Genomic DNA, 25,385 nt, shown 5'->3' on the forward strand with positions numbered 1-25,385 from the left:
AGGGCTCAAAAAGACGCTCACAATAAAGACACAAAAACCCAATAAAATTCATTTTTTTAAAAAAATGGACATCATTCAACAGTTACACTAATGGAGTGGCTTTTATTGCACACCCTAAATTTGCTCTGGGTAGTTAGGGGAACCCCTGGGGTAGATTTAGGAAACATGCAGGGAAAGGAGAGGGACATGCAACCTTAAATCTCTAGGAGATTTCTCCCAGTGGCTGCAGGTGCAACACCAACCTCAAAAATGGCAGATTAAAGACTTGTTTAAATTGGGTCCAGTCGTGACCGACTCTGGGGTTGCGGCGCTCATCTCGCTTTATTGTCCGAGGAAGCCAGCGTACAGCTTCCGGGTCATGTGGCCAGCATGACTAAGCCGCTTCTGGCGAACCAGAGCAGCGCATGGAAATGCCATTTACCTTCCCGCCGGAGCGGTACCTATTTATCTCCTTGCACATTGACGTGCTTTCAAACTGCTATGTTGGCAGGAGCAGGGACCGAGCAACGGGAGCTCACCCCGTCGCGGGGATTTGAACTGCCGACTTTCTGATCACCAAGCCCTAGGCTTTGTGGTTTAACCCACAGCGTCCCTAAAGACTTGTTTAGGATTGTCAAAAGTGCAGGATACAACTCATTTTCAGCAGCGGTCTCTCTATAGCATTTTTCAGAATTGATGGTACTATACAATCTTCAAGATAGGCATTAACTTTGCTACCCAACTGAACAGACCTCCTCTGGCAGCTTTCAGCAACTACAATCGGCTTTAAACCTCAAGCACGGGCACTATCAGTGACCTTCTTTAAATAAGAAGTCAAAATCAAAATGGATTCTAGCTGTTTTATCAGTAAAGTTTTCCACAAACTATTCATAACAGACCACAAAGGGTTCCTCTTCTTCTCCTAAACGATTTAGATGTACTAACCCCCTTAGTATGCAGTTAAGCGTCACAAGCCAACATGGAATTTATGTAATGGTGATAAGCAAGTAGGATCTCTTTTTCACTCATACATCCATAGAATAATCCCTAAAATGAGCTGTATCCTGTCCCCCCCCCAATTATTCAGAAAACTATAGAACTCTGGGTTTTGTAGATAAGAGAGGTAATCTGAGAGAAATTATACCATCTCATCCTACTATCTTCCAAAATGTTTCTCTGTACATTTTTCTGTTCCAGAGATCATCCAGGGCTTCTGACAGGACTGTCATTTAAGGCAGCAAGCAATTTCTCCAAAGTCGTCAAGAAACCATTCAGATCCACCACTTATTTATTACTAGTTACAATTTTACAATACTTTCCTAAACACTCAAAGCGGTTAATATGCATTATTCCAGGTATGCTTACAACAGGACTGTAAGATGGAAACTGAGGCAGACAGATATACTAGCTTGCCTACGGCTACCTGATAAATTGATTAAGACAGTTGCACTCTAATTCAAGGAACGAGTTCCACTCTCATCTCACTATGTTTTTGGAAACTGGCAAGTGTACAATGGGTTACCTCATCATAAAACTCTGGGTTTTGGTGATGATGCAGAACTGTAGCAAATGCTTGTCTGGTAAATACTGATCCACCGGGTCTGCCATAGATGCACTAAAAATCAAATAACAAAAGAAAGACTTACTCTATGTTCTTAGGTCAAGAACATGAATGAAACATTTTTTGATGTGCTGTTAAAAAATCCAAAGAGAACTTCCAATAACATTACATAAACACAACACTTGCAGCAACATGCCAAAATACAGCCTAGTGAAAGGATCTCAGGTAGCAGGGCTGGAAAATTTATCCGTCTGATACCTTATATAGCAGGAGAAACTTTCTCAGCCAAGAGTCACATTCCCTCTCGGGAAAGCCTCCAGGGGCTGCCTATGGGATTAACTGATCTGACTCTTATATTTTAAGGAGGGCCACATTCCAGCCATACAAAAGTCTCTCTCTCTCTCTCTCTCTCTCTCACACACACACACACACACACACACAACCAGTCTCCAGTAGGTAAACAAGATGTGTTATCATGTTTCAAGGTCACATTCTAACCAGGCAAAAGCACATGAGGAGCAAGCAGAGAAGGCCTGAGGATAGGTAGGGAAGAGTCCTGAGTGGCATACTGAAGTGCATTGCCCCCTGGACCCAAAGTTTCCCACCCCTGCCTTAGAGAACTGATTTTAGTCAAAGTATATAGTCCTGGGCCTAGATAAACCAATGCTCCCACTCAATGTATGACAACTACACAACAACTATAGTCGTTTTATGCAACTAGACTGATGTCTATGATTTTAGACCATAAGCTCCTGGGGGCAGGAATCTGTCTTTTTGCCTAAGTTATTCTATAAATTCACATATATATGTGATGGCACTGCATCATCTAGACACTACATTCAAATGTAAGAGATACATAAACCAAAATTAGGTAGCAGCTGTGATTAAAGCATACTCTGCATATTACTTTACTGAGAAAAGAATGTCTGAATAATCAGTACTTTATTTTTTCACTGAAATCATCAGAAGGATCACATAATACCAGGCTTCCTCAACCTCGGCCCTCCAGATGTTTTTGGCCTACAACTCCCATGATCCCTAGCTAGCAGGACCAGTGGTCAGGAATGATGGGAATTGTAGTCTCAAAACATCTCGAGGGCCAAGGTTGAGGAAGCCTGTTCAATACTTGTCTACCAAGTACAAAAAGCCCTACTAAAGGAAATGTTACTCAATCTAATTGAAACGGCCATAAACTTATTTTGAAGCAAACTGATTCTTGGCTTCAACTACTAGGGGGAGGTGGAGTTCCTACTTGAGGACACCTTACCTGCACAGAATAATAAGCAGTGAGTTTTTGAATAAATATCTGTAAGTCAGATCAACAAACCTTTAGAGGTATGGAATCTTCATCATCTGAATCCTTGAATTCAATGCAAACTGCAATATTTCTTGCCTAAAAAGAAGACATACAGAGATTTTTGTTTTTCCTAAGAAGTGCCAGACAAGCAACCAAAACTTCCAAGAAAGAACACCAAATTTGATTCAGATTCAATTTGGTCTTGAATCTGAATGTTATTAGTGGCCCATTAACTCACCTTTGCAAATGACTTTTGACTGTCATATTTCAAGTGCTTTGGATAAACATAAAGGTGATTGTTGTAGATGGTGAAAGGCTGAGTGTGTTTTGGTATACAGGGAACAAACTCCTCTACTTCAAACGTTACTACTGTCTTGGTACTGTTTTCAAACTGTTTCATGGGAATGTATGATGAGCTAACAAAATCTGAAAATATATTAAAAACCAATAAAAAAATTGAAGAAAAAAATGCTTTTCAGCTATTTAAAAGTACTTTTCTATACTTACTTGGGATGTCTGGAGAAATATTATCAATTGTTATGTCTAGATTTCCTAAAATAACTGGTAGCTTGGCCATCTTTTCAGGTCTATGGAAGAAGGAAAAAACAAAGTGACTCAACAGAAAAATCACTAGGGATGGATAATACAGCAGAACTCAAATAGGAAAGGAAACACCCCAAAAGGCTTGGAAAGCATGACAAAGTCTTTTTTTCCAGAGAGATAGGTAAACACTACATTCCTTGGCAATACTTGTATCTCCTAAATTTGTGCAGCTTTTCACTGAAACCACATCGAGTCGAATTTAGCAACTTCCCTTGACGACTTGACCCTCACAGACTTGACGTTTTTTAGCCTTATGACAAGAACAGCTGTACTGACCACTGTCTCCAGTCCAGACTTTTCACTTATAATCTGTTTGTAAAAAAGAAATTCATTCTTCCACAGCACCCATTTAACTGAAACCTTAAAACAGGAGAAGCCAACCCAGAGCCTATGGTATGATGGCATTCAATAAGGCCTTCTTTGGTGCCTCCGCCCTCCATAATAAACAGCAAGCACTTGATAAATGTACAGTATGTGAAAACAGATTTGGCTCTGAAGTTGTACTTGCATGAGTAGAAAGTACTTTCACTCATACTCAGATTGTTTTCTTTATGGAAAGAAGCTTGCTGCAGACTCAGTTCAAGAGATATTACTTTATTTGTTTGAATTAGTCTTAGCCACATTATTATTATTATTATTATTATTATTATTATTATTATTAATAATAATAATAATTTAATTTCTATACCGCCCTGTATAGAAATTTAATAATTTACAATATAAAACCACAAAAATACACAACATAGTAGCAAACAAAAACAATACCCCACAGTTTAAAAAGCCATAGATTGTTTAATTAGCCAAAGGCTTGGGAGAAGAAGAATGTTTCTACCTGGCACCTAAAGATATATAACAAAGGTGCTGCTTTAAGAGCCCTTAAGGACAATAATGCAGGATGTAAATATTCTAAATAATAAATATGTACAGTACTCACTTTTTGAAATCAGCTAACAATTTAAGCATGTCTTCGTTTGAGAGCTTGTTACTGTCTTGTTTGTAGAGAGCTGAAAATCGTGCATTTTTGTCTAGTGTCCCAGATGCATCCTTAAACAGTGTCCTGAAACATGAACTCTTATATAAGAATCTCATTACAAAATGAAACAGAGAAAAATGTAGAAGTGAACACTTGACATCCTGAAATTAGATTGGCAAACTCTGATCCACTGAAATATGCATAAATGCTCCCAAGAAAGGAAGCCAAAATTTATTGTGTAACAATACATATTACTACCTACACCAGTGGTTTCCAAACCACTTTCCCCGTGGAGCATTTGAAAATTGCTGAGGGTCTTGGCAGACTACTTAATGATTTTTCTGCATGTTGCAGCAACTGTAATGCAATGAGCAAGAAGCAGCATGATGTTTTAAAATTGTACTTTTAGTGCTTCTTTTATTTCTTATATAATGCATTTTATTGATTATAATTTGAATGTCGTAGAATGCAGATTGTAATGAAATAAAATACAACAAGAAGCAATAAAAACACAATTAAAAATCAGCATGATTATTTAATACAGTGAATTTGTGTTCTCAGCCACAAATTCACAAACACCACAGACCACCAGAATAAAGCTCACAGACCACTGGTGATTTACAGAGGACAGTTTGGGAACTCCTAACCTACACAATGTATTTTTCTAAAATAGTATCTGGTTTTTTCCAAGTCTTGTGGTTTAAATACTATAGGTTGAGAGTGACTTTAGCCTTGCCCACTAAATGCACGGAATTCTGTCCCAAATACTAAACTGAGTTTTGACTAAAATAAAAAGGCACATAAATTAATACACTTTGAAGAAAAGAAGCCCCAGTCTTTACCTAGCTGCCCATGCGAATGGCATTCTGTACTGTCCTAGCCGCTGACATGCCTGCTTTGCATTTTTCAGAACTTTTTGAGCAACCTGTAAATGATAATAGAAATACGTAAGTTTTTCATCAAATAACATTTGGTTTATTTATTTATTTAACCTCACTTCCACTGATAATGACTTATCTCAAATACTCATCCTTCATGATACAGTGGTACCTCGGGTTACAGACTCTGCTAACCCAGAAGTAGTACCTTGGGTTAAGAACTCTTCCCCAGGATGAGAACGGAAATCGCGTGGTGGCGGCAGTGGGAGGCCCCATTAGCAAAAGCGTGCCTCAGGTTAAGAACAGTTTCTGGTTAAGAACGGACCTCCAGAACAAATTAAGTTCATAACCAGAGGTACCACTGTATTCTTTTTGACAGGACCACAAGAAGGGTCTCTTTCCCAGACTGGGAATTTTGGATTGGAAGGTACTGGCGAAGATTTTAGGTTTTTAACACTATTACTCACAATAGTAGCCAAGACGCGGTATGGAGCAAGACACATACACATCTATATGTGTTATAATTATTCTCACCAAGAACCTGGGTTCTGTTCTTCCTTTTCCCATTTCTGTTACTTTACTTGATTATTAAAATGCATATATACATGTTATTATTTGTATGCTGCCTTTCCACAGTTCCCACCATGCTCAAAGCAGCTTACAACACAAAAAATACGTAAGTACAACATAACAAATTATAGGCAGAAAAAATCAAAGGGGAAGAGGATTCCTACACACAAATGGTGAGGAGCCAGTGGTATGTTCTTAAGTTTCCAAATATGATTTGGAGGACCAGGTTTATAATGTCTGAATTGAGCTAGGAACATCAGAGTGAAATTTTGTATGTGTGTTCAAGGCAACCATGAACCTCAGCTCAAGTTCTGCGGGGCCCTGACTGATTTCAGCTACGAAAGCTGGGGCTGCTGAACAGATTATTGAGTTGGGGTGTTGTTTGGTGGTGTTGGTGTTGGTGGTGTTGGGGGTTGCCGCTTAGTTTTTTGTATCTTTATTTTACATCTTGTGATTTATTTGGAAATTGTTAGGCTTGGTTGTGTATTTTTTAATGATTTATTTCTTGTTTATGACTACTTTTGTTACGTTGGTGCCTTTGACTATGGCAGGTTTGAAGTGGGTCAGCAAATGATGGCTTGAAAGCAAGGCACTAACCACAGTTGCCCAGCTCTGATATCATAGCAAATTACAGTTAGAAAAAGCCAGGAAGTGAAAGACTGAACTTTCAAGAAAGTAGGGAGAAAAGAGGGAGAAGGAACAGAACCTGAAAGCCCCTAGTGTATCTCCAAACCACAGCTGAGAAGACCTGGCTTGTGATGTCTGCACTGAGCCATAACATTCAAGAGAGATATTGCACCACATTTTGAACTTTCATGTTTAACAAAGGATTCAGAATCTGATCTGATCTTTGGCCCTGAAAAGTTCATTTGCCTTGAATAGATGTACTACATTTTATTACTCCAGTGTTTATGGCATTGCAAACAAACTGAGACTTACAAATGGGATGTCAAACAGTCAAGAGTATACCTTAGAAGAATCAGAACTTTTCATATATGGTTCAGCACAGTGGGTAATGCTCCCTTGCAGGACTTTCTCTATTCTGGCCACTAGAAATATATCAGGGTGTGGACACGTCACTGAGAATATTCCCTGAAAATAAATGCTTGGTTTATTGACACTGAAATGAAAATAGAGGTCTTTATTTTGCAAAGAAGTGGAAATGGTGACTTCCTTTATTCCTTACCTGTTTGGGATATTGTAACATTATCTCTGGAATAATATCCTGAATCCGATGTAAGCAATCACTGCTGTCATTTAATACCTGTTGAGATGTACTACCTAGCATATTCCTCACTGTGCTATGATTCAAATCCACATGGAAATCTGATGAAATCTTCCGGTTCTCTTTTATATCAAAAAGTGACAGTGTTATGAAAAATGGCTCTACCTGGGCATTAAAAAAAACAAAACAGTAAACATGGCCATCAGGCAAAGAAATAATGGATACTTGATAATTGGCACATAGAGCTGTTGTTATATTATACAGTGACTTTTACTTTATAAATTCAATGTGTTGGAATTGTATTTTAGAACCTCTATAATTTAGAGAGCCAAATACCTTATACCACTGAATATGTAAAGATTTTATGCTCTCTTTTAGGAAAATGTATTTTATTCAACAACAAAAATCCACACACTATAATATGACACTACAATGTTTGCTATGTAATCAACAACTAACAATTACTCATGAAGTTCCGCACAACTTATGCCTTTCCTGTTTTCTCTCTTTCTGCTGCAACAGCCACTCATTCTGCTTCTGGGCTGGTTCATAAAAATCTTGACTAACATCTACAGGTGCAGTTATGTCCCTCATTGTTTTGTTTTCTCTAAACATCCATTAAGATATCAAGGGGGTAAATGAAGGGGAGATTTAGACATGATATTGATTCACCATTCCAACATCAAGGGACTTGAGAACTCTCAGAAGTATTTACATTTGTTGTTGGTCCTTCCTCATTTTCAGCCACACAGCTTTGCAGATTGAAAGATAAATCATTGCACTTCACCAGAATCTTCTTCCCAAACTTCTCTTCAAATGGTTTTACTTCTGGCTCAATACCAGAGAAGTCAAGTTTCTTTAAGATAAATAGAAGAGAGAAAGCAATGTCTCACTTGCCAAAAAAGAATAATTATTTCTTTAAAATTTTCAATTTTCCTACCAAATTATCTAACCTGTGCATCCGGATCCAATGCAAAGAGTTTAACTCTGCTTTCACTTTTGAATTTGATTTCAGAATCTCTGGAACTCTGCAAAATAAGAAGTTAATATTTTAAAACAGGATTTTTACTACAAACACAAAAGGTTGTTTCTTTAACCGTAAACATATGTTACGATTTTCTTTGCAGTAGTTTACTTATGAAATATTTCTAGAGAAAAGTGAATAATTGGTACCATTTCACAGAGTTCTCACAAATATAACAGATTAAAACAACATAAAATCACAGAAGCAAAGTGGATCCTAAAAATGTACATCTCAAGCGTCAAAAACCAGAGTAAAGAGGTGCATCTTCAGCATTCACTGGAAGCTGTATAATGAAGGCGCCATAGGCATCTCTGTGGGGAGGCAGTTCCAAACCTTAGGGTATGCCACAGAGAATGCACTCTCTGGGGAACCAGGCAGAGGGCCTTCTCGGTAGTGGCACCTGCCCTGTGGAACGCCCTCCCATCAGATGTCAAAGAAATAAAGAACTATCTGACTTTTAGAAGACATCTGAAGGCAGCCCTGTTTAGGGAAGTATTTAATGCTTGATGTTTGTAGTTTTAGTATTTTGTTGGAAGCCACCCAAAGTGGCCAGGGTATAAATAAATTATTATTATTATTATTACCCAGACACCATTCAAGTGGGTGCTTCCAAAAGTACATCCTCAGAGATTTTGTAACCCTGAAGCATACATATTTGCTTACATTGCAAAGTATGGAAAGGTATATCAGGTATATCAAGAGTGTGAGCAGTTGAAAAACAAAAAGTTGAAAAGGAATCACTGTAACAAGTGCCAAGGTTAAGGAAGTAGTGCAGAAAGACTGCCTGTTCTTATGAGAAGAAAAACTAATAAAATGAAGAGGAAGTATTAAGTCATTGAGACAAAGTTTACAGTGTAGCAATGGGGCAAACTTTCACATTTGGCAACATATTCAGTTCTGCACAGTTCTCCAGGAATAAAGTTTATTTTTGCAAGAACTACTTTTCAGTTATTTTTGTACTAAAACACAACCTTCCTGACCAACATACATCCTGTCTAGAATTATTTTGGTTCAAAACTAAAGAAGACGACGACTGTGACAGGAGATTTTGGCACTACACTAAGAATTAGGATGGCACAGTGAACTCTGCAAAACAAAACAAAACCTCTGCAATGATGCTTTGTGAAAATTAAGAGAAGAACGTATGATAAGTAGCATATTACAATTGGAAATTCTGCCACAAAGTTTATTAAAAACAAAACAAGAAAGCATCCAAAATATATCGGGCACACATTCTGTCACTTTTGAGAAGGCTTAAGACATGGATGGGACACCTGTACATGCTCTCCAAATGCTGCTGGACTCCATTCAATCCTCTGTATAGCCAATAGAAGAGGATAGGAGTTTGAGCTCAACAACATCTGGACGGTTACAGGTTCTCCATGCCTATATAAAATGCAAATTTGTTTCTGTATAGAAAAAGATAGCTAACAGATTGATGGTGAGCATTAGAGCCTAGTTCACAGCACTCAGGAATTTTCTGGAGAGGTTCCAAAACAAAGCAAAATAAGCTGATTGTAAAGAGCAACAAAAAGTACACAGCCCCTGGAAGGCAGGGGCACATAGCATACAAGAAAAACATAAGATGCCAAAATAGATTCTAGCATTCACGGAAACAGGAAGCTGCATTTGTGGCACCAAGATTAGATATAATAAGCAGGTGTTCAGACTTTCAAGGAGGAGCCAAATCTCAATTATTGCCTATAAACCAAAACATTTCCTATTTCACAGTATATGTGCTTTAAAAAGTACAAATTTTAGAATTCTTCACACTTGAAGTTTTATATCCAGTTTAACTTCAATAAATTAACAAAATGTAGTCCAATCTATCACAGATAGATGATTAGTTTATGCTTGTTAAATTCATCCAGCATCACTGAGTACTGGGTGAAGGGAGCAACTTTCTGTAGTTGGAGGAACTCCAAGGAAGTGCACTTCTATGAAGAATGCTACTAATGTGGCTCTCCCTCTCTTTCTCACTGATCTTGCTACCCAGTGTCTGGAATCACCAAGCACTGTTAGATAAGTAACTTTTATTTGTCTTATTTTAGGAAGTTCAAGGCCAGCATATTGTTATCTAGGCAAGGTGGCACAGAGAAGCTTATCTTAAAAGCTCAGTCTTCCCATTGCCCAGACAGAACAAGAAGTCTGTTTTTGAGCAGGGAATGCTACCTTTTAAAAATAAGTGAATAATTTGAAGCAGCAAAAAAAGAAGATGGCAGAGCACAGACGCTTTAGTTGATGAATCACAGATCTGATACTGGAAACTATCATCCGTCTTACAGTTGAGCCTCCATAGATTGCTTTAGTTAAACTAGACAGACTAGTCCACCTGTTACATTCTTCAATATAAGTGGTATAAACATGCAAAAAAGCAACTTCATGTTGGAGTGGTTTTGGTTATCAACGGAGGGGAAAACTACATTAACTTCTTTGTAATATTTAGAGACTATTAAATAACTATTTCAAAAATACTCGTCTGATATACATTCAGCAAAAGAACATTTATGGTGTGAAGGTATCATAAATCAAATTGCAACACAGTCAGCAGTGCTCCCATAATTAGGATTAGATTTTGTAATTCCTTTATTGACGTACCATACTTTAAAATGTTAAAAAGCACAACATTACCTTGGCACTTTCAGGAAAATAGCTATCTATACTGGATGAGGAGTTGTCCATCTTGCTTTGCTCATCATCTGGAAATTTTAAAAAGTGAAATTATAAAAATTCACTGATGACTTAGGAAAGTGCTATAACCAAAATGTAAGGATTAACTTGAAATATGGAGAAGGCAAATTCTAACTTGAGATGTTTTTGCTGTAATCAGCAATTCCCTCAATACTTTTTTCTATCCTTGGTACCATCTAATGGACCAGCTGCTTTTTACCGTGATAACTCTAAGCACTCCCTATATAAAATGGTTCACAGTTTAGTCATCACCAAATCATTCAGATAATTCTTTAAGGCTACTTCAGATGATGGCAAGCATAAATCTTAAAAGGACTAGACACAGTCATGGTAGATAGATGTATTAACAGGTATTAGTAATCACAGGTAGATAAAATCTCCATGTTCACATTATAACTCTGAGTATCAGATACTGGGGAGAAGCAACAAGGGAGGGCTGCTGCTTTCAGCCCTCTGAAAGGCATCTGCCTGGCCTTTGTTGGAAACTGAATGCTGAACAAGATGCAGATTTAACCTGACCCCTTCCCCTTCCCTTCATAAGGTTGACAATATGATCCCAAATCTAAAGGGGAAATAGTCCAACCTAAGAAACCTGCCACCCCTGCAAATGCAAGAAGACAACTGGGGCTTTAGTGGAAGGGGTTATCCCTTCAAGAATGTTGATGTTAGCTAGCAGCTGCACAAAGAAACAAAGTATTTCATGCAGTGGCTGAATAAAGTGAAGTGTGTAGTTACTATATTGTATTTAGTAGCCACAAATCCTTACAAATCTTTATTTTAGTGCATCACATTTTCTAAATTACTGAGCAAACGTAACTCGCATTTACCCTCATGGGAGTCTCCATTTCTTTTTTCTTGCATAGCAGCTTCAAAGTTTAATTGGAGAATTTTATTTAGAGTTGCAATCCATTCTTCCATTTCTACTTCACTGTCTGCTGCAAGGAGATAGCTACTCTTGTCTTGCATTTTAAGCTCAAAGGCAAAACGCCGGACTTTGTTGTTCTGCAACATAATAAAGGATATTAACATGTTACCTGCAACGGATTTATTTATTTATTTATGTCATCTGAGGTCATCACACATATATAAGCATTGGGCAAATGTAACTGTTTGAAGTGGAGAAAAGTATCATGCATAAACATGTTCAACCTAAATCCCTGGAGCTTGCAGAACTTGTTAACTTTTTGAAGCCCTTTTTTATTGCTTTTTCTTCTAGCTTCACATTCACAGAATTAAATCTAAGCATATGTTTTAGGCACGGTGTAATTTTTGGTGTGTAGCTCTAAACATATAACAATCAAAACAAATACAAAATGTGTAGATATAGGATGATGTAGAGCCAATATAAGAATTGCTTTTAGGTTAAATTATTGTATGAATTGTTTTATAATAGTAAGATAAATAACTAATTTATTTAATATATATAATATCTGTGTGCATGCCTCTGAACATTTTGGAAGGGAATGGGGAAGAAAAGAAGAAGGGAAGCAGCTATTTTCTTCAAGCAAGTGATAGGCTTCATTTGAAAATCTTAACTTTTCTAGTCCTTACAGCTCAATAAAAATTAGTGCACTGTGGACACCATGATTAAGAGTAAATTTAATGAATTGTGGGCCATTGGCAACATTTCCCAAATGTGCTGCTATAGCCCATATTGTACTGCGGAGAAGGGACTTGAAATACAGGAAGTAGGAGAATTATGGACTATGAATCAACTATGTAAGCAGTGAAGGGACCTAGCAACTGTCTGGAGTGGAGAAAATTATTGTGGATCCCAAAGAGGCAAATCCCCAGACACTGAAATTTATGATATGGAGTAGCCATTATGGTACCCTTCAGGTGCACCAACCCCTGCCAGCAGGACCAGCCATTAGGAATATTGGGAGATGTAGTCAAACAACACCTAGAGAACCACAACTACTTTTTGGGATTCAAAGGTGTAAATGTCAGCTCTTTTTAAAGTTTTGTGATTGAGCTATGTTTCAAACTTTCACACACATAAAGAATTGCAACTACTAACCAACTTTATCATATGGGGAGGAATACTTACGACTACTTTCTTTTAACCCTAAGATAAAATTTAACACATGGGACCATTTATAAATGAATGAATGCATGCATGCATGCATGCATAAATAAATAAATAAAGAAATAAATAAATAAATAAATATCGATTTCACACATTCTGATGCACGTCTACAAAATCTGTAAACTAGAATACTACAAAATATAAGCAAAAGATGTTTATTGCTGCAAAGCGATTTGTAAGAATGTATGATTGCCATTAAGACTGAAATGCAATAATCATTAGGAGAGATCCAAGAACCCAATTGTTTCCAAGTTTGTTCCATCAGAACAAGTCCATAGTGTTCTTTGAGCAGAACACAGATGCAAACAACCCATTTTTGGCATTTGTTACTGGCAAGATTTAGACTTGGAGTTTACATTATGTTTTGCTTCAAAGGGTTGGGGTTTTTTATAAAAAGAAGTTAATATCGGAAAGGTCAAGTGAAAACATTTGGGAGTACAGCTATGAATGTGATGAAGCTCCTACAACTGAAATCCCACACAAGAAGTTATGCAAAACATTTTACAGTCATATTGCAGCACTGTTTGTGCTTCTATTAGATCTTCATGCAATCTTAAATTCCATTCTGTGATTTATTTATTTTTCCATTCTTAACTCCAGAGACATAAAACTTAAGTCAGCAGATAATCACAAATAATCGGTTGACAGCAGCAACCAACATAACACTTAGTGGCAATATTTCTTGATTGTTTTATATAAAAACAGAGCACTCTTTGAAAATCTTGATATGAACTGTGCTACCATTACTGATTTTTTAAAATAAAAAATGCACACATTATTTTAGACTATTTGCTCACTAAAAGCACAGAAACACTATGTTTACCTAAATCATCCCTATTATTCAATATGCACTGAGGGAGCAATCGTGTATATTCAAAAGTAAGACAGTGTGTTTAATGAGGTAAACATCCTACTATATTTATGACTGCCACCTAAACCTATTTATCCACTCCAAAAGTACTGAAGAGAGACAAAAGTAACATATAGATTTAAGTTTGTACAATACTTAAACAACATATTAAACAGTATAATTCTCTACTTACCTGGACCACTCCCATGCAGGAATCCAAAAATATTGACCCTTTTGGTTCTTTCGATATTTTCTCATCTTTGTAGAAATTTAGGTTATATGATCCATCACCAAGTTGGAGTAGATGAAAAAATCTTCTTTTGAATGACTAGTTATGAAAAAGTAGTCACATTAAAAATATGAAACTAACAACACACACACAAAAGCACTCAATTTCCATACACCATAATCCAAAGACCCTATTAGGAACATGCAAGGGCTTCCAAACCCCCAAACAGGAACGATCATATTGCCTGGCCCAAAAGCAGCTTCAGAAACATCTTGTAGCATTGTGAAGAGTGGTTGTTAGAGGAGAAAGTGAAAATGCACTTTCACAGATCTTTAGTAGGGAGTTCTTCGGATTTCAACCTCAATGCTACAATGCACTACACACGCTGAAGTGCTGTTGAAATCTATAATATTGACAATGTGCAACTGTGTGCACTGAAAGTCTAGCAGAAGAGATAAGACCTACCCGCATAGTAACACTGATAGCACTGTTCATGTTGCCTTTGTACAGCCATCCTTGTTTTGTAATTCCTCCCTTCTGAGATCCTAGAGAGGCTGCATCCTGGGGTTTGTTAGTTTTTTAAAAAGAAAAGGCTACAATAAGACAGTGATACATATTTGGGTCATTTATCATGAGCTCCTGGTTCTATATATACAATGGTACCTCGGAAGTCAAATGGAATCTGTTCTGGAAGTCTGTTTGACTTCCAAAACATTCGGAAACCAAGGCATGGCTTCCAATTGGCTGCAGGAAGCTCCTGCTGCCAATCGGAAGACGTTTGGGTTCCAAAGAACATTCGCAAACCGGAACACTCACTTCCGGGTTTGCAGTGTTCAGGAGCCAAAATGTTTGACTCACAAGGCGTTCGGGATACAAGACACAACTGTACTAGAGATCGATAAATAAGTCCATTTCAGTTTCTTTCCGTTTCTCATTTTTCCAACCTTAAATTCAATTCACATTTCTACATCTTTGAGGGCCCTATTAACTTGTCTGCCAATTGTAGCCAACAGTTTGATGTTACTGTCGTAGATCAAGATTGCATCAGCTTTAACATATGTTTCCTTGAGGGAATAAGGCAGGATATGAGAATAAAGAGTTAATTTACAAACTCTGAATGCACCTCATATCACGCCATCTGTTAAATCAAGAAGACAATGCCCTAACTAATTACACAATAATTTTATAACAGAAAGTGACTTTCTGGTTCCTGTCATGGTCAGGTCATTTCCCCATCAAAGTTGCACACAGGTCATGTTTTCAAATGTCTTTTGAATCAAACAAAAACCACTTAATGATGATAGGTTGTGCCAATGGCCATATTATATTATTATTTAAAATTTTGTTTGTTTCACATTTAACTACTGAGATTTAATGACACTTTCTCTAGTTTTGAGTTAGAGAGACATGGCCTGAGAGAATTTCCACCAGAGTTAAAGTGAAGTCAGCAGGAGCTGACAATAGCACTAGGATTATTAAGCTGCCAACTCTGGGACCAGATATGCACCACAAACTAAAAACTGTGTTTAGATGGAGATTTTACACATCTCTGATAAACATCTGACACTCTACCATGCTAGAATATGTGAATAATTATTACATTACAAGAATTTGAACTGACAAGTTGAAAGCAGAAGTCATATGCTTACCTCATCCTTATCTGCTTCTTCATCAACTTCATAAACATGAACTGGAAGTTTATCTAATTTGGTCCCTTTGCTAAGAAAAAAAGAATAGCACATCCCACAATAATCAGTTCAGGATCACTAGGGTAATGAATGATCAATGCATATATGCACAGTAAAATACAGATGTATATTTGAAAGAACGTATATTATTAGTTTTCCTAAATGGAAGTAAAAGTAGTAGAGCTTTTTGTGGGGGCAGTGGCAGGTGAGACACTGTGCATGGCATTAGCCTTTCAGGTTCAGCACAATTGTATCTTACTAGAAAATGGTATTCTATTTCTCTTCAAAAATATAAAAAACAAAGTTCCTATTTGCCAAGAAACCATTAAAAGGAACTTTTCTTCAAGCTGCAATGATCCTAATTATGGCAGAAAAGACAAGGTGTTTGGGGCATACTCGCCATATATTCCACCAGTACTAACACAGAGATCACATTCACCCCTTCCCATGTTTACTGGGGTTTTGCATTATTTAGCACATTCTATGCTCTTTAATAAAATGGAGTTAGCAACAGGTATGTCCTCTCAAAGGAGAATTTGTTGTCTTCTAAAAAATGTTTGCCTCTCCAATCATTCCCATTTTGTAGTACCTCTCAAGTAACAAGTTGCTATTTTCAGAGGTGCACTGTAAAGGTAAAAATGAAACTAAGACATTTAAAATTAACATTCCTTATAGCGTTCCCACCCATAACAACTTCAGATACAACATACGGTGGTACAACGAAGTAGCATAAGAGCCCAATGACTCCTGTGTCCTGCAATGTTTCCTATGAAATATGGAAGTTGTACCTACATCTGGAACTCAGGGATCTCAAGCCCCTTTCAGTAGTTCCAAAGAAGACATACCAAACATGTTTAGGGCATGCAGGATTTTTCTTTCAACAAGCCTATAAATCTCACTCAGATGGAAAATCTTGAAGAAACAGTCACAGGCAGATGTGCCTAACAAAGTATGTTTGGGACATTGTGAGCATATAAGGAAGCACATGGATACAGCCTACTGCTACAGTGCTGCCCTCTGTGTTCATTGAAGGACCTCTTGAATATCCAAAGGGGGCAAGGAAGGGAGGCAAAACTATTTCAAACATTACATAAGCAGCACAAAGATAAGGAATTGTCACTCACCAAATCACCCACACAGCCTCAGATTAGTTATCCAAAATTTACAAACATCTTTTTGCAAGTACAGAGGTAGTATAATCCTAGAAAATCCTACTCACTTTGGAAGCTGTCGAAACTCTCCTGAGTAATCTTCATATTTATAATTGACAACATGCCAGTCTGAGTTATACGTTTTAATGCACTGCAAATAAGGAGGAAACATATAATAACTTTGAGTGAGATTCTTTATAGAACAGTGTGATTTTCTTAGCAGTGCGAGAGCTTCTTTTTGTTTAAATTGTTGCCTTTAAAACTGCCAGTTAAAAAATTTGATGAGATTTGTTATTAGTGAAAAAGCATTTCTCCCCATTAAATAAGGATACTGTAGTAAGAAAAAGTATAAAAATTCACCATATACTGTATAAAATTTATCACAATTAATATTACTGAATATCCATCTGAATATAACAACTAGCTTGTTCTGCTGCTAATCTGGCTAAAATTGCAGCAAAGCCTTTTCAACCCTCAATCAGAGGAAGTACATTTTTACTCCACCCATGTTCTGCTAACATAACAATTCTCATTTATTTTAGCTTCAACACTAGCTTATCTTGCATGTTGGTCAAACTCATTATAAGAACTAAGGCTATGCTAGCAACTAATTTTTCATAAAAGTTAATTTAGTAGCTGCCCTTGAAAGTCCTATAGTGAAATGATACAGCTAGATAAACCATACAATTCTTAACTTGTAAAAAGTACTGATATTCACAACTGTAAAAATAACACATGTATGAACAGACTAGAATGGGTGATTTAAAGCAGAATGTCTTTACCACTTCACAGAACACACTAAAAAGTGAGAACTTTTTAAAACTCTTCTTAAAACTCCAAGAGGCATCAACAGAACTACGGTACATGTCTTCTACTCCAGCTAGCTGGAGCCCTGAACAGGACCATTCCTTTTAGGGTTGATAACTATGTAACAACATTTTGCTGCATGTCCTACTTGCTACAGCATAAAATTAAAAATACAAAGCATGGAAATCAAGTAGCAAATACACTAGAAGCATTACCTCTTTAACAAATAAACTCTGAGCTTCTTTCTCTGCATTATCAGGAATTGTAGAGCATACATATCGATGCTGTCGTTTCAGTACTGCTGTCTTTAGTGAGAGATCAAAGTATAATTAATTGCAAATAGTTTCACTTGTATTTATAAGTGCTAATTACATCCTCCAATGCAATTCTATCAAGGTCTAAGACCAAGGCTGAGTTCCATGCGGCTTACTCCCAAATAAATATGGCAAGGACTGCAACTGAAATGAATATAAAATTCAACTAAAATGATTTCTAAAATCAAATAGCTCACAAGGAAAGATTTGTTCTTCTTCAATTTGTTAATTCATATTTTTTTGGAACTATATGTAAAATACCAAAATACACACTATGGAAATAAATTGTCCTTACAGTATTATTATAAATTACATTTCTATCCCACCTTTTTCTCCAAGGAGGTCATGGTGGTGTACACTCCCCTCCTCATTTAATACCCACATAAATGCAGTAAGGTAGGTTAGGCTGAGAGGCACAACTGATCCAAGGTCACCTAGTGAGCTTCAACGCCAAGGGGAGATTTGAACCATGGTCTCCCAAGTCCTTGTCCAACCACTACACCACACTTCATAACTAACACATTTCTATTGTAGCCTGGATTTTGTTAGTCTAGTCATCATACATATCATTCTGAGAGAGGGCTCTTTCCCTTAGTGCTCACAATCCTGTTTTTGAAATACGAAAAAAAGCCAAGAGAAATTGGCCCAGTTTCTTTCCACCTCTCTTTATCTCAGATTCAACTTTTTAAGCATCTTTTTTCTACAGTTGTTAAGGCTGTGTATGAGTTAACAAAGCTGAAGACTAATTTTCACAAGAGTGTAGGCTGGCTGGAAGTTAAACTGACCAGAGAGACAAGGAACCTCAGGGGCAGCTCATCCTGATTCGCTGCCTGAGACAAAATGGGCAAGTGTTTTGCTTCACCCAGCCACTACCGCTACTCCCACTGCTTGTGCCTGCTGAAGCCCTCTCCCATCAGAGAAGCGATGGCAGCAGCAAGAGCTCACTAGAACCCACCGCTGATGCTGTTTCTCCTCACTTCTCTTGTAGCAGCTTCTCCTCTTCAATTCCACAAACCTATGTTTTGTCTGTTGGGGTCAACAGAGGGGTGGCCTTCATTTTCCTTCACTGAGCACAGATGAAAAATGCCCTCCCCCTAATTCATCACCCCATTTGGGGGCAGCAAATTTGGGGAAATATTTTGGAACTATTCCTGGGAGTGAAGGTTAATTTGTATTTAAATTTCAGGGAGCTTTCTTCATTTGCTTTAAAAAGAAAAAGAAAAAACCACAAAACCAATCTTACTTTGCCCTCAACAAGATGTGGTGGACTGTTACAGAACTATGTTATGACATAGCAATGGAAGAGGGAATAGCAGCTGACAGAAAAGCAATTTAAAGAAAGAGAAAGCTCTAGCTGCTACTGAGAGGCCCCCTCCCTCCCAAAATTATGGGGAGTTACCCCAAAAATATTCTGTAAGAGAAAATCAGCCCCCACTTTTGCCTATCCCAAATTCAAACTGAAAGAACTTTTTGTCTCAGCTCTACTTTTAGTCAAAATAATTATTTCCTCCTCTAAATCAAACCTCCCCTGGCATGTCCTATTTCCCCCTCCTCTCATCAGTGTATGCCTGAACTATGAGACTCATGCCTCTCCTATCCTTCTACACCACAATAATCCCTCATCTACAAATCTTCATATACATAACTTCAGTCAAACAAAGGATCCCCAAGTGATTTGCCTCTTTTGATGTAATAGTCCTCTGACTCTCTCCATAGCTATTAGCAGTGGAGTATTACATTACATATTATATGGAGTACAGTAACATACTCTGGTTACTACTGTATTACAAATCAAATTGTGCATCAGAAAGTCAGTTCTGTGGCAGAACTGGTAGTTTAATTTGTTTTGTAAAGTACCGTACATTATGCGTATTAACTTTGATGTCTTCCCAATAATTCTTATCAAGATTATGGCCTACACTCTAGGATGGTTTTAAACTTATTTGGAGTCTTACTGGATTGCTAACAAATCCCAAGATGTTTAACTTTCTTTGAGCCACATATACATTTGCTATTGTTTGCAGTCAACACCTGCTTCCTGCATTCAATACTGGTCTTTCCATGGATGCTCAACATACTTCTTCCTTTGTTCTGCTAAAAATAGTATTATCCAAACATACAGATAAACATAGTTCAAACCCTTTAAAGAAGGAGGGCATCCTTCTTTAAAACAAAGGCCATTTGCCAAAAAGAAAAAGAAAAAAAAGTAACATGCTCATATCCAGAAAAAATATCAGCATTCCATGAATTAAATCCAATATTTATATCAAACATTTCAGGCAAATATCAACAAAAAAATCACTCATTTTACTTTGCATCAGGATACATGGGGCTTAAACAAGAAATAGAGAAATCTCACAGCCAGAACTGTGATCATTTTCTTAAAGGAGTTTAATGAATAGTAAAATCCCAGAAGATCCTGCATGTCTCAAGAAGATACAGCAAACACATGAAGCAGGTCTGCCATGCTATGTTACATGTTCATTTTTTGCACCATCTCTGTCAAAATGGTTACATACCAGTTTAAGTTACTTCCATGATAGCTGGAGAGCCTTCAGAATAGTTTTTGCTGTGTGTTTTTTAAAACAATGTCACCATGCCACAGCCGGTTATAGTGATCAATCCCAGAGCAGTTAAAATACTTTCACATGGCTGCAGTAAGAAATCCAAGTCTTCTTGTGAGACAAACTAACACCGCTGGTTTTTGCTAGCTGTACAACCAGGTCTCTATATCAGGGGTGGGAACCTTTGGCCCAAGCGACAAAAGTAGTTGTCCAAGCCTCTCTATCTGGCCCTTGGGATTCTTCCCAAACTACACTCTCTAACCACCTCACTCTGCCCTCTAGTCCTGCATTGCAACCTCCTTGAGTGTTTTTGACTGGCTGGAATATGTCGTTGAACTCTGATGATGCATTTTGCTTGCCTTGACATAAGTTTGTGTAGAGAACAGCCTACTATACAAAGGGGGGAAATTCATTTTTTGCTCCACATACTTTTGCCTCTGTGTGCACCACTGGTGTATGTGGCCCCTAGAAAATTGCTGAGAAGGACATGTGGCCCTCAGACTAAAAAAAGGTTCCCCGCCTCTGCTCCACATACAATCTTTTGTGGTGAGGTGAAGGAAGAAGAAGTCACTGAAGAAATGCACACAATTAACCTTATTCTGGAAGCAGAATATTTGTTTATATTTTTAAATAAAGAACTCTGTCTTGGGGGAAAATAGCTCCTATAGCTACACTGAGGTGATTAAACATATTAAATTTCATAGTATACTTTCCCTTTTTATTTAAAAATTGTATTCTATTTTTCTTTCAAAAAAGAACTCCAAAATTGATAAGTTAATCAAATTAATAACCAATACAAAATACAATAAAATCAATAAGAGTTTTATAACAAAAAAATGAATATGATCAAAGCCACAGAAGCAAACAAAAATGAAAGACAAAAAAAAAAAAAAGACAGTGGGGAAATCAGCTACACAGCCATTTGCCAAAAGCCAAGTTGTGCAATCCCAAAGATCCTGCCTTAACAGCCAAGGTGTCACTATATGGCAAAACCACATAGTGATGGGAGTTACATCAGCACCCCTAAGGGCAGCTAGATTCCATGACTGAGAATCTGTACCTGTCTGCACATCAGACACACAGAGCAAGACACAGAACCTCAGATGTTGATCTGAGCATGCAGACACAAATGTACAAGGAGTCACTCAAATAAAAACATTTTTTTAAAAAAAGATTAGGACCAAGATATTGAACAGAGTCTGGAGACAAGCAAGTAAGCAGCACAGAAGAAACAATAGCCTTGTTTCTTCATAATGGTAAATCATGAGTTTACCATATTTCTAATTTAAAAGTACTAATACACACACACACACACACACACACACACACATACCTAGAGGGAGGGGAAGCAATAGTAACCAGTAAAATCAGTTAGGTTATAGGCTGAATCTAAGTTTATAGGAAATAGCATTTGATGCTTTATAGCTAACAAGGTAATACACAATAACTTTTTAAAAAATTGTTAGTGTTGGAATTAAAGACGCTACCTGGAAGTCATCGTAAGGGAAAAGCAGCATCTCACGCAAGGCATCATTGAGGATTTGAGTTTTCTTTTGAACAATGACATTTTCATAGTCTATTGGTTCAATGAGCTTTGGTTTTGCCTAAAAAAAAAAGAAATATTTAAGTTATTAGATAACACAAATTTATTTATAAATATACTTATGTGGATTTATATATACCCATGGGCTACTGCAGCACAATTCTACACATTAAGCTCCATTTAAGTGTGTATAGGATTGCAGACTTAATAAAGTTAGAATACCATAGAAACAGAGTTTGAACTGAACTACAGATAACAAAGTGTTTGTATAAAAAACAATATAGCCAACATGTGTGGAGAAATGGCTGTACATAATGGAGGCACAACTCAAGTTTTACTTAAGTTCAAAATGCTTAAGAAATTATGCAGGTTTATGTATATAAAGTAATCCATTCCTTTTAATCAGCACAGTATTATGTCATTAAGCTGATGCTTCATTTTTTATCTAATAGCTGCTTTATTCTCAAGTATTCTCCTAGTTTACAAATGAAATATTTTACTCTTATCACTGAATATTGTGCAGTCCTTCTTAACACAAGGCAAACACCTCTAATATCTTTTGCTGCAATTAAGCAATCTGATTCTAATGGCTTGGAAATAACTGTAATACCACTATCTAATCTATCTATCTATCCATTATACATACATACATACATACATACATACATACATACAATTTAAGCAAAAATACTCTACATAACATAAAAAAACTATGCCAATTATTGCCCAACTCCAAGTGAGCAACTGATTATCTTTTATAGAATCCCTGAACAACAACAAAAAATACTTTTGGATCATGGATCCAGGTAAACCTCTAGCTGAAACTGTGAATACTAATTATGCTGCAATAGGACACTTTACATGTCTTGATAAGGTTTTTATTGCTATCTAGAAAAGCTCTAGTTGTGTAAATACCATGGAAGGAAGCTTGCAGAAAATAGTACGAGAATGGTTTAAGTTCACTTTTCTGCTTGAATTCCCATAAAGCACAGTATTTTTCTCCTGAATGCTCCTTTTACTGGAAAATATGTAAAATTTCTCTGCATCAGCAACAATATGTGGGAATTTAAGTTCCAATATTTAACAATTATATGAAGTAAATCAAGGCAAATCAGAAGACTTTCTATCAAAGATCATTTTTTCCTATCTCAGGATTCAGAGAAAGATACAGCATATGTTAAGATTTTCTTTGAAAAAGACTTCTTTGGAGACACACTGATCTGCACACAGGTTAGTCAAATTTAATTCAGATTTTCTAATATCTACCACATGGGAACATTCCTGTTAAATAAAACGTCATATTGGATGGAGTTCAAAAGAACAAAATGTTATATTTGGAAAGAAACACTTATCAAAGGAGAGGCTAGAGAACTGGGAGTGTGCAACTAAGTTTTAGTTTTTTTTTTTTACAGAGAACACAATACATTATCACAGAAAAGAAAAGTATGCTTTAATTGTTTGTATAGCGGAGCATACTTAGTTCAAAGAATAATAAGAACACCCACATGCAAAATAATAGGCAAACTTAACTTCAAAAGTAAACGTGGAAACTGTCGACGACATAATAAAATAGACCAAACCCTAAAGAAATATGACAAGGCACACACACACAGCATTTTTCTGGCTGAAATACAACTTGACCATAATATCCCACTTGTTAATATCCCACTTGTTACTCAACAGAGAGATAACTAAATCATTACATCTCTAGTTATACATATTTTCGCCGAAACCACCTGCAAAATCTAATGATTTCTGCAAATAAACAAATCAGCATGAGACTTATTAAAAGCAGTGGACCACTGCCAATGAATGTGAAAGATAAATTCCTTTAATCAAGGAACACTGATTAAAAAGAACATAAAGGTAGCTGACCCTACTCTGAGAAAGGAGTACTGCAGAAAAGTATCAAAACTTTAACAGACACGATATAGCTATCCATCTAGGTTCTATTAGAAACAGATTGCCGTGACATAGGTATTTCACACAACTGTATGTGAAAGCAATAACCACATTTCATAGCAAACCAGAAATGTTTTTATTATGCTATATAGGAATAAATAACTTTTACGTGTATTATTTATTTATTTATTTAAATACAGTGGTACCTCGCAAGACGAATGTCTCGCAAGACGAAAAACTCGCAAGACGAAAGAGTTTTTCGTTTTTTGAGTTGCTTCGCAAGACGAATTTCCCTATGGGCTTGCTTCGCAAGACGGAAACGTCTTGTGAGTTTGTTTCCTTTTCTTAAAACTGTTAATACCAGGGTGCATCCTTGCTTCGCAAGACGAAAAATTCGCAAGACAAAGAAACTCGCAGAACGAATTAATTTCGTCTTGCGAGGTACCACTGTATTTCTATACCACTGTATCATAAAAAACATGAAAGCAGTTTTCAATAAAATCTATATATAATACAACACATACACATTTAAAATCAGTGACCATCAATTTTCTTAATTGCCTGCATAAGCCAGGTGGCAGATTTTAAATGCTGGAATGTGTACAGTTAAGAGTTGCAGCAAATTTTCTGCCTTGCTTCTAAGACAGAACCATGAAGGACTCCAGAGACATTTTCCCAAAAAGAGTATTGTAGACACAAGTTTACTTAGTATCTTCATTTTTCTCTCAGTGTTTGAAACAGCAACAGCACAGCACAAAGGAGTAAAACACAATAGAAGCCATTTGAACATTCTAGTATTAGGACACAGATCAACTTTGACTTGAGTTTTTGAGCCAATATAAGCCAATAAATCTGTGGATGAGCTATTTTTGTTTACTCCTAATCAAAATTTAATTCAGAATCTTTTTCAAAGGAAATTGTTTCTCAATTCAACAGTATTGCTGCTCAATTTGTTTCTGGTGTTAAATGATTAGCCTGCCTTATAAACAGAGGGTGGAAAGGGCAGAAGCAGAGCAAGCCGATCAGGCGCCTGGGGGTGGTTTGTGTGCCCTGCACCCGTGAGTGGGGCCAACTGCCCATGGGGCAGGGTCAGCCGGGGCAGGACACTCTGCGGGGCCTCCGGGGTCTACCTGCCTCCTCCCACTCAGCTGCCCTACAGCTGAGGGGGAGGCGGCGGGTGCCTGTTTACGTTCAAGCCACCGCGTCTCTCCCAGGAGCGCGGTGGCTCGGGCGCACTGCAGGCCCCCCGAGTGCCACCTGGCATTATGTCACCCCCCTCAGTGGTGACACCCAGGGCAACCGCCCCCACCTTCCTCCGCCCCTTGGAAAGGACACTACATAGAGATCAATGATAGCATCTCTCTTCTAGCTGAGATCCAATCACACCCCTTCATGTCAATTAGTTCCATTTGGTGCTATTAACAAATACTAGTTCTTCGTTAATCTC

At 37.2% G+C, this 25,385-nt stretch overlaps 1 protein-coding gene across 30 annotated transcripts in view; it reads right to left on the reverse strand.

Annotated features, from left to right (window-relative positions):
- The window catches only part of DOCK9 (dedicator of cytokinesis 9), a 132,542-nt gene that overhangs the window by 41,692 nt on the left and 65,465 nt on the right, over positions 1–25,385 (reverse strand). For all 30 annotated transcript variants that reach the window (XR_014563379.1, XR_014563380.1, XM_083735175.1 and 27 more), the window contains 18 exons: positions 21,981–22,097; positions 17,831–17,920; positions 16,877–16,959; positions 15,619–15,688; positions 14,435–14,530; positions 13,934–14,068; positions 11,629–11,803; positions 10,742–10,809; positions 8,040–8,114; positions 7,802–7,942; positions 7,048–7,251; positions 6,831–6,953; positions 5,256–5,338; positions 4,375–4,497; positions 3,345–3,424; positions 3,076–3,263; positions 2,868–2,933; positions 1,502–1,594 (listed from right to left, as the gene is read on the reverse strand). Coding sequence is in view for 28 of the 30 variants with exons in the window: in XM_083735170.1 (XP_083591296.1) it covers positions 1,502–1,594; positions 2,868–2,933; positions 3,076–3,263; positions 3,345–3,424; positions 4,375–4,497; positions 5,256–5,338; positions 6,831–6,953; positions 7,048–7,251; positions 7,802–7,942; positions 8,040–8,114; positions 10,742–10,809; positions 11,629–11,803; positions 13,934–14,068; positions 14,435–14,530; positions 15,619–15,688; positions 16,877–16,959; positions 17,831–17,920; positions 21,981–22,097 (2,010 nt within the window). In the remaining 2 variants the exon portion in view is untranslated. The remainder of the gene's footprint in view (positions 1–1,501; positions 1,595–2,867; positions 2,934–3,075; positions 3,264–3,344; positions 3,425–4,374; positions 4,498–5,255; positions 5,339–6,830; positions 6,954–7,047; positions 7,252–7,801; positions 7,943–8,039; positions 8,115–10,741; positions 10,810–11,628; positions 11,804–13,933; positions 14,069–14,434; positions 14,531–15,618; positions 15,689–16,876; positions 16,960–17,830; positions 17,921–21,980; positions 22,098–25,385) is intronic.

The sequence above is a fragment of the Podarcis gaigeae genome, assembly GCF_964106915.1.
Source record: "Podarcis gaigeae genome assembly, chromosome: 4".
NCBI lineage: Eukaryota > Metazoa > Chordata > Lepidosauria > Squamata > Lacertidae > Podarcis > Podarcis gaigeae.